The sequence below is a fragment of the Sinocyclocheilus anshuiensis genome, unplaced genomic scaffold, assembly GCF_001515605.1.
Source record: "Sinocyclocheilus anshuiensis isolate Anshui unplaced genomic scaffold, SAMN03320099.WGS_v1.1 scaffold1430, whole genome shotgun sequence".
NCBI classification, from domain to species: domain Eukaryota; kingdom Metazoa; phylum Chordata; class Actinopteri; order Cypriniformes; family Cyprinidae; genus Sinocyclocheilus; species Sinocyclocheilus anshuiensis.
In genome coordinates, this window is record NW_015555721.1 from 1,828,611 (window position 1) to 1,840,786 (window position 12,176).

Here is a 12,176-nt window from a genome sequence, read left to right on the forward strand (position 1 = left end):
TATTTCCATTTTGCAAAATGACAGCAATCGAGTCTTTACAGATTGTACTAAACGAGTGCACAAGAAGGGTGGTGCAATAATTCCAACTAAAATTTACATTTTGCTGCTTTTTGTTGGACATTAAATGAGGGTTAAAATGCTACATGTAATTGCATTTTTATGAGAGCAATAACTGTACAGGCATTATTGGGGTATAAATGTAATATCCAGATGGGCACACAAGTCTGTGCTTTTGTTTTTCTTTATTATAGTGTACATGCATGTTTATATTTTAGCCCCTTCCTTTGATACAGTACATGTGCTATATTTTCACAGCCTTTAATTTGGACAACAACATTTGGCCATTTTATATTTGATTATCAATTAATCAAAGACCTAATCATCAAATCAGTAGATTAAAAAACTGATTAGCATTAGTTACAATGAGCAGCATGAGTATAACTCTTCCTATAATCTGCTGCAGCTCTTGGACATAATTTTCATTCTCATATTTAAAATTTCCAATCCATAGGTCCATAAGTTCTTGCTGCCGAATTTTGCATATTCACCTCCTGAAATATTGTATGCTCATTACAAGCAGAAAAGGCTGATAAATATACGTCTAGAGAGACGCCAGCATATCGTCACTGGCTTATCAGGTCCATCATCATCTCAAAGCTGTGGAGATAGCCATCATTTTCTGTCACCCAATCTGTCTAGAAATAACCTTTCCAGTTTAGACTTGCAAATTCTTAACGCTTCTAATTTCAGAGCATTTTCATTAGCCAAGGTGTGAGGGGGGCAGTCATGACTCCAGCACCCTTTAAAGATTAGTCTCTGCACTTCTCCAGTCTGGAAGAGCATTTTAATCCTAGTACTCTTGTTTAAAGGCATGTGCCATGCACAGACAGCTTAGTAAAAACAGTGCTTTTGGCCTCTAACTTTAGATGCTTTAGAAGTCAGTCTATGAAGCAACACACTGTTAATGAAGTTCTTAATTAGCGGTAAGAGGCGCAGCTTCAAACACAACTCCTTCTCAATAGATGGTAAAATGACACTCTTTGTGAAGAAGTCTGATCACACATGCTGTGTATGAACTTCCCCTGCAGACGATGGGAGGGTCCAGCTACAGGTCACAACCTGGACTTGATACCTCTAACATCAGCTGTGCCTGTTAGCCCAGGTTAGCTTTGTTCTTAATCAATGCTAACAGAATGAAAAGGGTATCAGATAACAACATTTACATTTCAAAAAGCCACATCATAAAGGGAAGTGGTGATTTATGGCGTAAATACAAGGATTAAAGACTTTCAAATTTAGGATCATTACCCCCACTTGTGCTTAACTGTGTTGAAGGTCCACTTGTAGTGTACTTCAACTGTACTTGCAGATAATATGTTAATGAAATAAAGGACACTTGCATGACACCCTTAATTACACTTTAAAAAATTGCACTTTGTAATAATGCCTACTAAACAGTTTTACTTCAAAGTATATTTTAATGTAATTCTTAAATTACATGAAAGATGTACTTAAATCCTATTTAGGTGAGTCAGAAAAGTACTCTGAAGTTATTGCATTTGATATAAATTGTAACTTTTTTGTGTAGTATATTATTTCTGTATTAAGTTTAAAAGTGTGCTAAAGTGTACTTCTTCACAAGGTTCAGTATTGTACATAGTAAACGTCTATTGTTAATCATATAAAACCCATCAATAAGAAAAAGGTTTCTACATGACAGTAAAAATGTAAAAAAACAAACAAACAAAAACACCCTCTGTATTAATCAACTGAAGTGGAAATGCCAGCATATCAGTTTGGTTGCTAGCAGACTTTCATCTTCTTCTAGTCAGGGACACCTTTGTGGTCAGAAGTCGGCAATATATCCTACATGGAAAGCAGAACATTTTAGTACGACCAACAGCAAAGGTCAGGGGTACTAAAGGTCATGAACTTTGAGGAAACAGCTTTATTAGCTTAATAACAGCTGTACTTTGAGACAATCGCTAGTCACCAGAGAGCAAAGTCAAAGGAAGACACAACAATAACTGGATTTTAAAGGGGTCATATGATGCGATTTCAATTTTTCCTTTCTCTTTGGAGTGTTACAAGCTCTTGGTGCATAAAGAAGATCTGTAAAGTTGCAAAGACTAAAGTCTCAAATCCAAAAAGATATTCTTTATAAAAGTTAAGAGTCAGCCACACCTACCTAAAACGGCTCGTTCTAACACGCCCCCACATGTCTACGTCACAATGTGGGAAGATTTGCATAACGCCGCCCAAATGTTCACACAAAGAAAGATGGTGTAACTTTTATTCTCGCTGTGGTATTGTGTTGCCGCCGCCATGTCGTGAAGGTGCTGTGTGATTCATTGTGAAAGCGAAACTACTTTGTTTGGTCTTCCAAAAGAGGACGATATCTTTTTAGCAGCATCATATGACTCCTTTAAGGTTAGTATTTTTCATGGATTTATTTGTAATTCATAAAGTAAACACATAGCACCATCCTTGCACTAATGAAATTACACTTGTGTTGTTTTCATGAGCTTCATGTTTTCAGTAATATCTTCAATATTCCTTTTCCCCTTTGACCCCTTCCCCTCTTACATTCCTGTCTCTTCTCAGTATGACAAGAGATGATGAAGTGAGCTTCGGAAGGAAATTCAAAGGCATGGGTTTTTTTTGGGGAATGTACATGCTTGGGAGTCCCTTTCATTTTGATTTAAGACAGTCAGGAGAGCATCCAAAAGGGCTTGTTTGCTGGTGCATGGTTCCTGCACAGGTCTGGCAGCACTAAAAGATTCATCAATGCTCAGATGTGATTAACATTTGACTCCAGACTAATAAAAACGAATGACAGAGTTGGGGTCAGAGGGTTGAGATCAAGGCTCATAGGATGTCCTCTCAATTTCCAGCCATCCAGATTAATGGGGCCCCTGTGGTAGGAGCAGCGAGTGGCTATATTTCAGTATCACTTACTCAGTGAGGCCTCTGAACCCTTAGGCCTCAGTACACTGCCCACCTGTTGCCCCATTAACTACTAATGGACTGCACAACCGCCAGGTTGCAGGGGAGGGGTGACGCAAGGGTGAGTTAGTTTTGTAGTTTCTTTGAAAAGCTTTGATTGTTCTATTTGTAGTTGACAAATAACTTGACAAATGTTCATGAACCTTCGTCAACAACGAGATTTTAGGTTAAAATGTAAATGAATTGTATTTGGAAAGTGTATTTTTAGGTGCTTTAACTATGTTTAATATGGTTTTCACAATTTTAATAATCTTTTAGTTGTTTTACAGCTCACTCAAGTAATCCTGCAGTGTGACCAATGAATTATTAAAAGTACAAATATGTTGTTTCTAAATTTGAGAGGTCATTCAAAATTTTTAAAAAATTCTAAAAGAATTTCCCCACAAACTAAAGAGTAACATCTCACAATTATGTGCTTAAACAAGAACAGTAAGCCAGATTTGTAGTTTTTTGGCTTCCGTTGTCCAGAATGGTAACACTTTGCAATAAGGTTCCATTTGTTAACATTAGTTAACTACATTAATTAAGTTTAACTAGTAATGGAAAATACTTCTAAAGCATTTATTAAGCTTAATGTTGATTCCTACATTTACATATAGCGTTTCTTTAAAATCATGGTTTTAGCTACTGCAAATAAAACCAAAAAAACTTGGCTACTATAGTTAAACCATGGTAACCACAAATTAAGCATGGTTTTGCAACACTGGTTATACAAATGTTAGGGAAGACACACAATATAGGCCTATGAAAATGTACATGGCACTTTGCATTACTTTGTAACTGGTTCATGGTATAATGAGAGGGAATTTGGACTATTTATAATTTAGTGTCTTTGTGCCAATTCGTGCCTGGTCAGCCGGTAAATAAAAAATCTGACCGGATATGCTGGCATCCGAGGCACAACAGAGCGCAGACACGTCAAGTCTGTCCTGAGAAATGCATCCGCAGCCCCGTGAGGAACTGAAAAAAACCCACACACACTCGTGAGTGAAGCTTCGTGATTAATGTTCACTCGACCGTCAGTGTTTAGAAACCATTCAAGTGCGAGTGCAAGTGTTCTGAGCACATTAAAGGCGTCATATGATGCGATTTCAATTTTTCCTTTCTCTTTGGCGTGTTACAAGCTCTTGGCGCATAAAGAAGATCTGTAAAGTTGCAAAGACTAAAGTCTCAAATCCAAAGAGATATTCTTTATAAAAGTTAAGTGTCAGCCACACCTACCTAAAACGGCTCGTTCTAACACGCCCCCACATGTCTACCTCACTATGTGGGAAGATTTGCATAACGCCGCTCAAATGTTCCAAAATACTGTTCTTTTTAGCAACATCATATGACCCCTTTAAGTAAGTCACGTATACTTTTACTTTGGAATTCCACTGCTGGGAGCACAATAAAAAGACTAAAATGTTTAAAAGATCCAAGACTAAATATCCAAATGAAAGTGAATCGACGCGCTTGGCCAATTCACTGTAAAGAAAGGACTCAGAAGAAGAATTATTCATTCGCAAAATAATGGTCTCACTGGTTCAGTCGTCAGAGCAATGTGACATACGCACATTATAACTGATGAAATATTTCCAGGAAAAAAGTGTCAATACTAAAAATGACAGAAAAATGTCCAGCAACAGAGCCATTGGCTGATGCCACATCACACTGCCAGCTGATATTAAAATACATACCTCTGTTGTTTTGTGACAACACATTTGCAATTTAAGATTAATATTAAAAGGTTAATAATAATAAACTGAGCATTTTAACTTGATAGTGAAGTCCATGACAATGTGGCAAAATTAAAAATGCATTTTAGCCAAGCAACTGTGATTAACAGGAATGCTGGATACTAGGTATTATAGATCTTCTTCCCTGCAAAAAAGTGAAAAATGGCTTTGGCTGTTTTGATTTTTTTATTTACTATTATTATTATCATTATTCTGGTCTATTTCACAAAAAGAGACAAGCCATTTGATGTGTGCTGCACCAACTTCCTGTTTCTATAGACAGCATGAAATAAAATTGTCAAACCATTTCAGTTTTGTTAACTTTAGGCTCCTGTATTGGATTCCTGCATCTGTCGAATAATGAACAATATGCTGTTTTGTCAGATGTGTGAATCACAATGATCTTAGCCTTTGTAACATTGTTAAAATGACACCATATGGTTGCCTGTCAGCACCATTTCAACGCCTCTATTTTTATACTAATTGTCTCAGAATGTTTCTAATTCTCATATCTACATCTAACAAGTTTGATTTCTCATCTTCCCCATCTTCATACTGAGTTACACAGCTCATGAACAAATTAATTGTTTTCTCATATCTTGTAAAGAATCTTTGAATTCATCTTTAATCAAGAGTCAAAAGCATGTAAGTATTTTTGGAAGGACAAATTAAGATGAACAGTTCACGATGATGTTTTCAGTCACAATTCAAAAGATTAAAGCACACATATTCAAAATTCGTATTCTTATAACAAATGCGTTTTTGTTCGTTTGTTTTTGTTTCACAGCATCTTTTTATTGTAATGTTTGAAAATGCATTGATGTCCAGTTACAACAAGGTTGCCAAAAAAATTATGAATATAAATCATACCAAGCTTTAAAAATCTCACCGAAATTGACCTAAGATATCATACAATATGTTGTCTCTTACAATTAACAGTAATGCAATTGCAAGCTGTCAGGAGGCGGTGGAAGTCCTTTAAATACAGGTCAAACTACATGAGAGCAGCCACAAGATGGCAGTGTCATCTTCACAAAACCCCAGATTTCCGCTCGTGTTCGGTTCCCAGTGGAAATGAATAGCTAACAAAAAAGCTATGGCTCATGTTTGTTCATTTCCCTGTGGAAATAGCCTTCGCAAAACTAATATAGCATAGTGTTTTTTTTTTTTTTACTGGCTCTTTAATATTATGATTTTACAGCTTCTAACTTACTTGGTTACTACTCTGGTAGTTTTTTTGAGTGGAGATTACACATTTTGGAGAATAGGGTTATCTGTTGGCTCATACTTTATCTTGGGTTAGTTATTAATTAGCCTAATCGTTGTTACTGTAAAGTTTTTATTTTCATATTTAGCCTATAGGGTCAACGTAACTGATTGGACAAATTCAGGATGCGACCTGTAATAACTGCCACCCACATAATAGCAACCACCTAAATGCAAAAAAAAAAAAAAAGGTTAGCACTAGTCTATGCCGTTCTAGTAGGCTATTAATAGTGTGATTAGTGTGTGTGCACAACGAATATTCCATAAAGAAAAAGTGCACTCCACATGCCCGGATGATGGAGGGGGAGGGGCTGTTATAGATGTTGGATGACAAAATAATCTTATATAATAATTACACTAGACGTCTGAGTACACGGTGCCTAGAATAAGTGCATAGCGTAGTGTGTCATTTGGGACACAACCTCTTATCACTCAACGCATTATGGTGCTTTCATTCAAGATTTCTCACCATGTCATATGCATTAGCTAAATGTAGCCTATTGAAAAGGTCCGTATCTGATTAAGTACAAAATCAATAAATAAAGATTTTATTTGAATAATACAAATAAAAACAATCTTTTTTGCCCATTACAGCATTCGCTCTGCACGTGAACTCCCTCAAAAACGGTAAAAAGAGCTTCATTTCAAATTTCATGCAACGCAGTTTCTTGCCTTATTGTGGAGCTAATGTGCTCATAGTTATCAGTGTGCTGTCGCGCATGTCAACGCACCTACCGTTTTAACGTTTCCCTCAGATACCTGGGAAAGTTGCTTCTAATGTACAAAGTCATGAATATTTAATGAGGTAGAACCGAGGCTGTTTATGATTGGTTGTCTGTTGCTAAACAACTGTGCATCTTAGGGGTCAATCCCTCTAAAAGCTCTATGCTCTGAATCAGAATTTCATGGTTAAAAACATTTTTTGCCCTGCTGCTGTTTAAGTAGACAGGGTTAAGTGTGCTGTGAAAGAACACGTATTGTTTTTGTCTGAAAGCGTTCTTTTTGCCACGAGTGAACTGCACTGCAGTGCAAACTAAACGCCACCACTGCATAGTGCATACCTGTCTGTCGACCGCACTAAATGAAAAGCGCTCGGCACATGGATCATGCGTAATAAGACTACACTTCCCATGATGCACCGCCCTCGCGTCGTTCCGCTGCTGTCACTTTGCCGATGCGAGAATCGCCCAGCAGCATCTCAGCCGAGCAGCAGCGCAAAAATGCACTGAAATACGCATTTTAGGACATTTCCACCCGCGTTCGGTTTGCCATGAGGGCGTGTGATGGGAATAACGGGGATGTTCGCACCGGATTACGTCCCTTTATTTTGAGAGAAATGCGGATTGTTTTGCGCTCGAGGTGTTAACGCAGAAAAAAAAATACAAAAATGAAGAAGCAATTTAATCGGATGCGACAGCTCGCCAACCAGACTGTTGGCAGGTGAGCGCTATGATCTTAAATACGATCGTTTTACACCATGACGAAGTTTATTTATTTGCAGAAAAGAATCCCTAACTCACATATATTTTCCCATTCAAACTTTCGTTATTTTCTAAATATAGCCTGTGAATGCATATTTAAACATTTTTAGTAGCCATTACTACTAATAGCGTCTAGCTATTGCGCAATGCATCTTAAACTAGCATTATCACACCCATGCAATATTAGGCATCATTATTATAAAGGCATGATTGGAGGTTGTGCATGCATCCGTGTGTTGTGCGTAACGGGTTCACTGCAGAGGCTTTTCTTCTAGCAAAATGGTTCTCGGAGGTTCCCCGTGGCACTGACACTACACCCCCTGCACATGCCTCCAGGATGCATTTCCATCAAATGCAGCGTATTGTAGCACTGCTGTATCAGCTCACGTTGATTTGAATGAGAGGTGTGAGAATGACATGTCTCTAGTGCCAGCTGATGCGGATGGATGCGGATGAGAGGAAAATGGCAAAGGCGCAATGTTTTCATTGCACACTGATCTCTGAAAAAAAAAAAGAGAGAGAGAGGAGGAGTTGGGTGCAGTACATCAGCAAGATTGGTCAGTGATGGAGAAGGTCATCATTGCTTCAGAAAGCACGGGTTCGAATTTCCAAATCCAGTTCATTATAGTGCGGATAGCGAAAAAGTTGCTGCCGTTTTTTTTTCTTGCTTATCCCATTTATCTTGTTTATGCTGGAGTGGGTGTGCGATGCTTGACCTTTCACATGTTTGGATTGTTCTTTACGTTCTTCGCTCATCCACCTCTCTTCTTGTCATGCACGGGGCGTTGTGAAAGGCCAGAAGGTGTGTGTCGCTATCGGGCGGCTCCTTGCTGGGTGATTATACCACAGTGCTGTGGGTCATCATTTCAAATCCATTCTCAGTGGATGGGTAAGGGAAGCTTCTCTTTTACCTCCTCTGGCTGGCATCAGCAGGCCAGTGGAAAATGGCAAGCCGAGCTCCTCCAACCTGGTTCCAGCATTGCTCAGGGCATGAGATTGTGTGTGTGTGTGTGTGTGTGTGTGTTTGTGCGTAAGCCCTGCATTAGTATTCTCTACCTTTCCCTGGTAATGTCCAGGGAACTGTGGCAGTGGCCCACTGTGGCATTCTGTCTGTAGCTGCATGTGCGGTAATGAGAAACAACATGTTTCCTAAACAACGCAGTGTACTGACTCATTAATAATATGTCCAGGGTCTGGGAGGGCACACTGGACTGATGTTTGCTTTGGAAAATAGATTTGCATATTCCTGTCATGTTTTAGAAGTACAGAGTCACATCTCCCAATATCAGCTGAGAGTTGCACTTAGACACTGTGTTCACGACCTTGACAGACTCGTGCAGAGGTATTGCAGTGCAAGAGATGATCCATGACTCTTGTTACGTCACTGACTTTTGTTGTCCATTATCAACACCAGTTTTCTTTGCGAATATTTAAAGTCAGCATGAAATCAATATAGCTTTTATTTTCTTAATGTGTGTTACTGATCTTATTGTGAACAATTTTTAATGCACATGTATTTTTTACCAAATTTGAATTTAAATGGCATAACTTGTTCTTCCTGTGATATGATCGACTTCTCTCTGCTTATGTATGCAGTCAAGCCAATCACATTCAGATCTGCCTTCATTTCAGTATTCAATGCTCGCTTTTCACTTTAAAGGGTTAGTTCACCCAAAAATGAAAATATTGTCATTAATTACTCACCCTCATGTCGTTCCAAACCCGTAACACCTTTGTTCATCTTCGGAACACAAATTAAGATATTTTTGATGGAATCTAAGAGCTGTCTGACCCTGCATAGACAGCAACGCAACTGAACTGCTCCCAAGTCCAGAAACGTAGCAAGGAGATCAGTAAAATAATCCATGTTCAACTGGGTTCAAACAGGGGTTCAACTGTTCTGTGTCAGCTGCGTCACGCCGGATCTGTTTTCTACGTTGTTGTGATTTGATCTGAACGAAAACAGTGTATCCGTGTGACACAGCTGACACAGAACAGCATACGCTGTTTACGTCCAGCGGATATTCTCCAAAAATGGCACCAGGGTGATGTGGAGGAGATGAATTGTTGAATAAAGTCATTTTTTTTTTTCTTTTGTGCACAAAAAGTATTCTCGTAGCTTCGTAAAATTACGGTTGAACCCTTGATGTCACATGGATTACTTTACTGATCTCCTTGCTACGTTTCTGGACCTTGATCGTGGTAATTTTCATTTTTGGGTGAACTATCCCTTTAAAGTTGACATGAAACAGAAATTACAATCGTTGTTCTTTTCATATTATGATGCATTTTCAGTTATTTGATTATTTTCTGTTTGTTATTTTCTGATTATTTTCGGAACTTCATGAACGAAAACTCCAAAAGTACTAAAAGTGTTTATTAACAATGAAAAGTCTTTATATAATACTTACAAAACAGCAGACTCCGACTCAAAACAGTGAAAGCAACATTTTAAATGAATAACCTACCATTCAGAACACTGGGGTCGGTAAGATTTTTTTTTTTTTTTTATGAAAGAAATTAGTACTTTTAATCAGCAATTAAACATTAAATGAGACAAAAATAGCAGTAAATACATTTATAATGTTACAAACGATTTTTCTATTTAAAATAAATGCTGTTTTATAACTTTGTGTTCATCAAAGCATCCAAAAATTAAAAGTTTTGACAAAAAGAAATTAAGCAGCCCAACTGTTTTCAATATAATAAGAAACGAGCAGCAAATATAGCAAACATATTAGAATGATCTCTGAAGGATCATGTAACACTGAAGACTGGAGAAATTATGCTGAAAATTCAGCTTTGCATCACAGGAATAAATGACATTTTAAAATATATTCAGTGCAACCTTGCTTTCAAAAACATTACTAAATACTGACCCCAAACTTAAATGATAGTGTTATTCAAACCAAATTCTGTTCGACGAGCCATGTCTGAAGCCATTGTAAAATAGCGGATACACAAGATAGTTGATAATCCATATAAATGTATAGCAGCTGTAAACAACTAAACTCCTCTTCATGTTGTATCTAACAAACATTTCTATAATCAGTATGTACTGCAATACTGCACAGGCCTAGTGTATACATTTGTATTTATGTATTTGACATTTGTCCAGATGCTTTTATAGCTGTGTCCCCCATCCTCCCCGCTGTTTTCATTTCTCATCATTTGTAAATCACATTTCCTCTTGCCCACTGTGATGAAAATGACTACCCCCTGCTCTGTGTGTATGTGTATTTGTGTTTATCTGGCTCAGGGGCCAGTATTTGTGTTCTTTCTCCGTGTTCTCATTGTGACTATATTTCTAGTCCTCTCATTCATGTTTTTGTGGCAGTGAGTGTTTGTGAGGGTTTTTGGTGGGGTTGTGCACTGCCTGTAGTGTTTTCTCTCTCAGGAAGTATGGCAGCCTCCCTCTTCCTTCAGAACCGCCAGCTTGTTGTTACTGGGAACAGTATGTTGTAAGGAGTTGTGTGTGTTTTTCGCCGTCAGCAGAGAGCTTGGGAACAGTGTGTTTGTTGATTAATGGCCCTGCGTTACAAACGTGCTCGCACAACAGGGAGTGCCCACACATTGCAGGGAATCCTTTCTTTTATATACACCAAACACTTATATTTAAGGGGTTTTATATTTTTGGCCATTCATTCACACAACAATGGCGTTTTTGGGTCCACGTGTTTCAAAGTGCAAGTTTTTGAAAACTATAAGCTTATCGTCTCTTTGTAAACTACCAAAAAGGAATTTGTGAAAATGTTGATTTCATGCGCATGTGTTTTATATGTTCACCAACTATAGTGGCCTAATGCATAATACGGTGTTTTTAGTCATTTTTCGTGGATCTGTGTGAACAGGGATCGTTTTGACAAGTTGACAACATTGTTGTCTGTAAAAACGCAAAGGAAAAATGTTTCCGTTTTAGTCAAGCGGCAACCTCCCCCTCTCTCTGGTGAAGCCAACAAGGAAGTGACTTAAACTGTAATTCATCAACTGGCCGCTAGAGGCTGGCTGCAAAAGGGAGTCAATCCCATAGACTCCCCATGTTAAAATGCCCAACTTTACAGCAGAAAAAAACGTTTACAGCCTGGTTCAAAAAATTATTTTGGTCTACAGGTGCATCTCAATAAATTAGAATGTCGTGGAAAAGTTCATTTATTTCAGTAATTCAACTCAAATTGTGAAACTCGTGTATTAAATAAATTCAATGCACACAGACTGAAGTAGTTTAAGTCTTTGGTTCTTTTAATTGTGATGATTTTGGCTCACATTTAACAAAAACCCACCAATTCACTATCTCAACAAATTAGAATACTTCATAAGACCAATAAAAAAAAACATTTTTAGTGAATTGTTGGCCTTCTGGAAAGTATGTTCATTTACTGTACATGTACTCAATACTTGGTAGGGGCTCCTTTTGCTTTAATTACTGCCTCAATTCGGCGTGGCATGGAGGTGATCAGTTTGTGGCACTGCTGAGGTGGTATGGAAGCCCAGGTTTCCTTGACAGTGGCCTTCAGCTCATCTGCATCTTTTGGTCTCTTGTTTCTCATTTTCCTCTTGACAATACACCATAGATTCTCTATGGGGTTCAGGGCTGGTGAGTTTGCTGGCCAGTCAAGCACACCAACACCATGATCATTTAACCAACTTTTGGTGCTTTTAGCAGTGTGGGCAGGTGCCAAATCCTGCTAGAAAATGAAATCAGCAT

The 12,176-nt window shown here is 38.1% G+C and overlaps 1 protein-coding gene across 6 annotated transcripts in view; it reads left to right on the forward strand.

Annotated features, from left to right (window-relative positions):
- The first annotated feature begins 7,176 nt into the window (after positions 1–7,176).
- The window catches only part of LOC107672479 (rho GTPase-activating protein 44-like), a 63,580-nt gene continuing 58,580 nt past the window's right edge, over positions 7,177–12,176 (forward strand). For all 6 annotated transcript variants that reach the window (XM_016465684.1, XM_016465689.1, XM_016465686.1 and 3 more), the window contains exon 1: positions 7,177–7,430. In XM_016465684.1, coding sequence (XP_016321170.1) covers positions 7,378–7,430 — 53 coding nt within the window. In that variant the 5' untranslated portion in view covers positions 7,177–7,377. The remainder of the gene's footprint in view (positions 7,431–12,176) is intronic.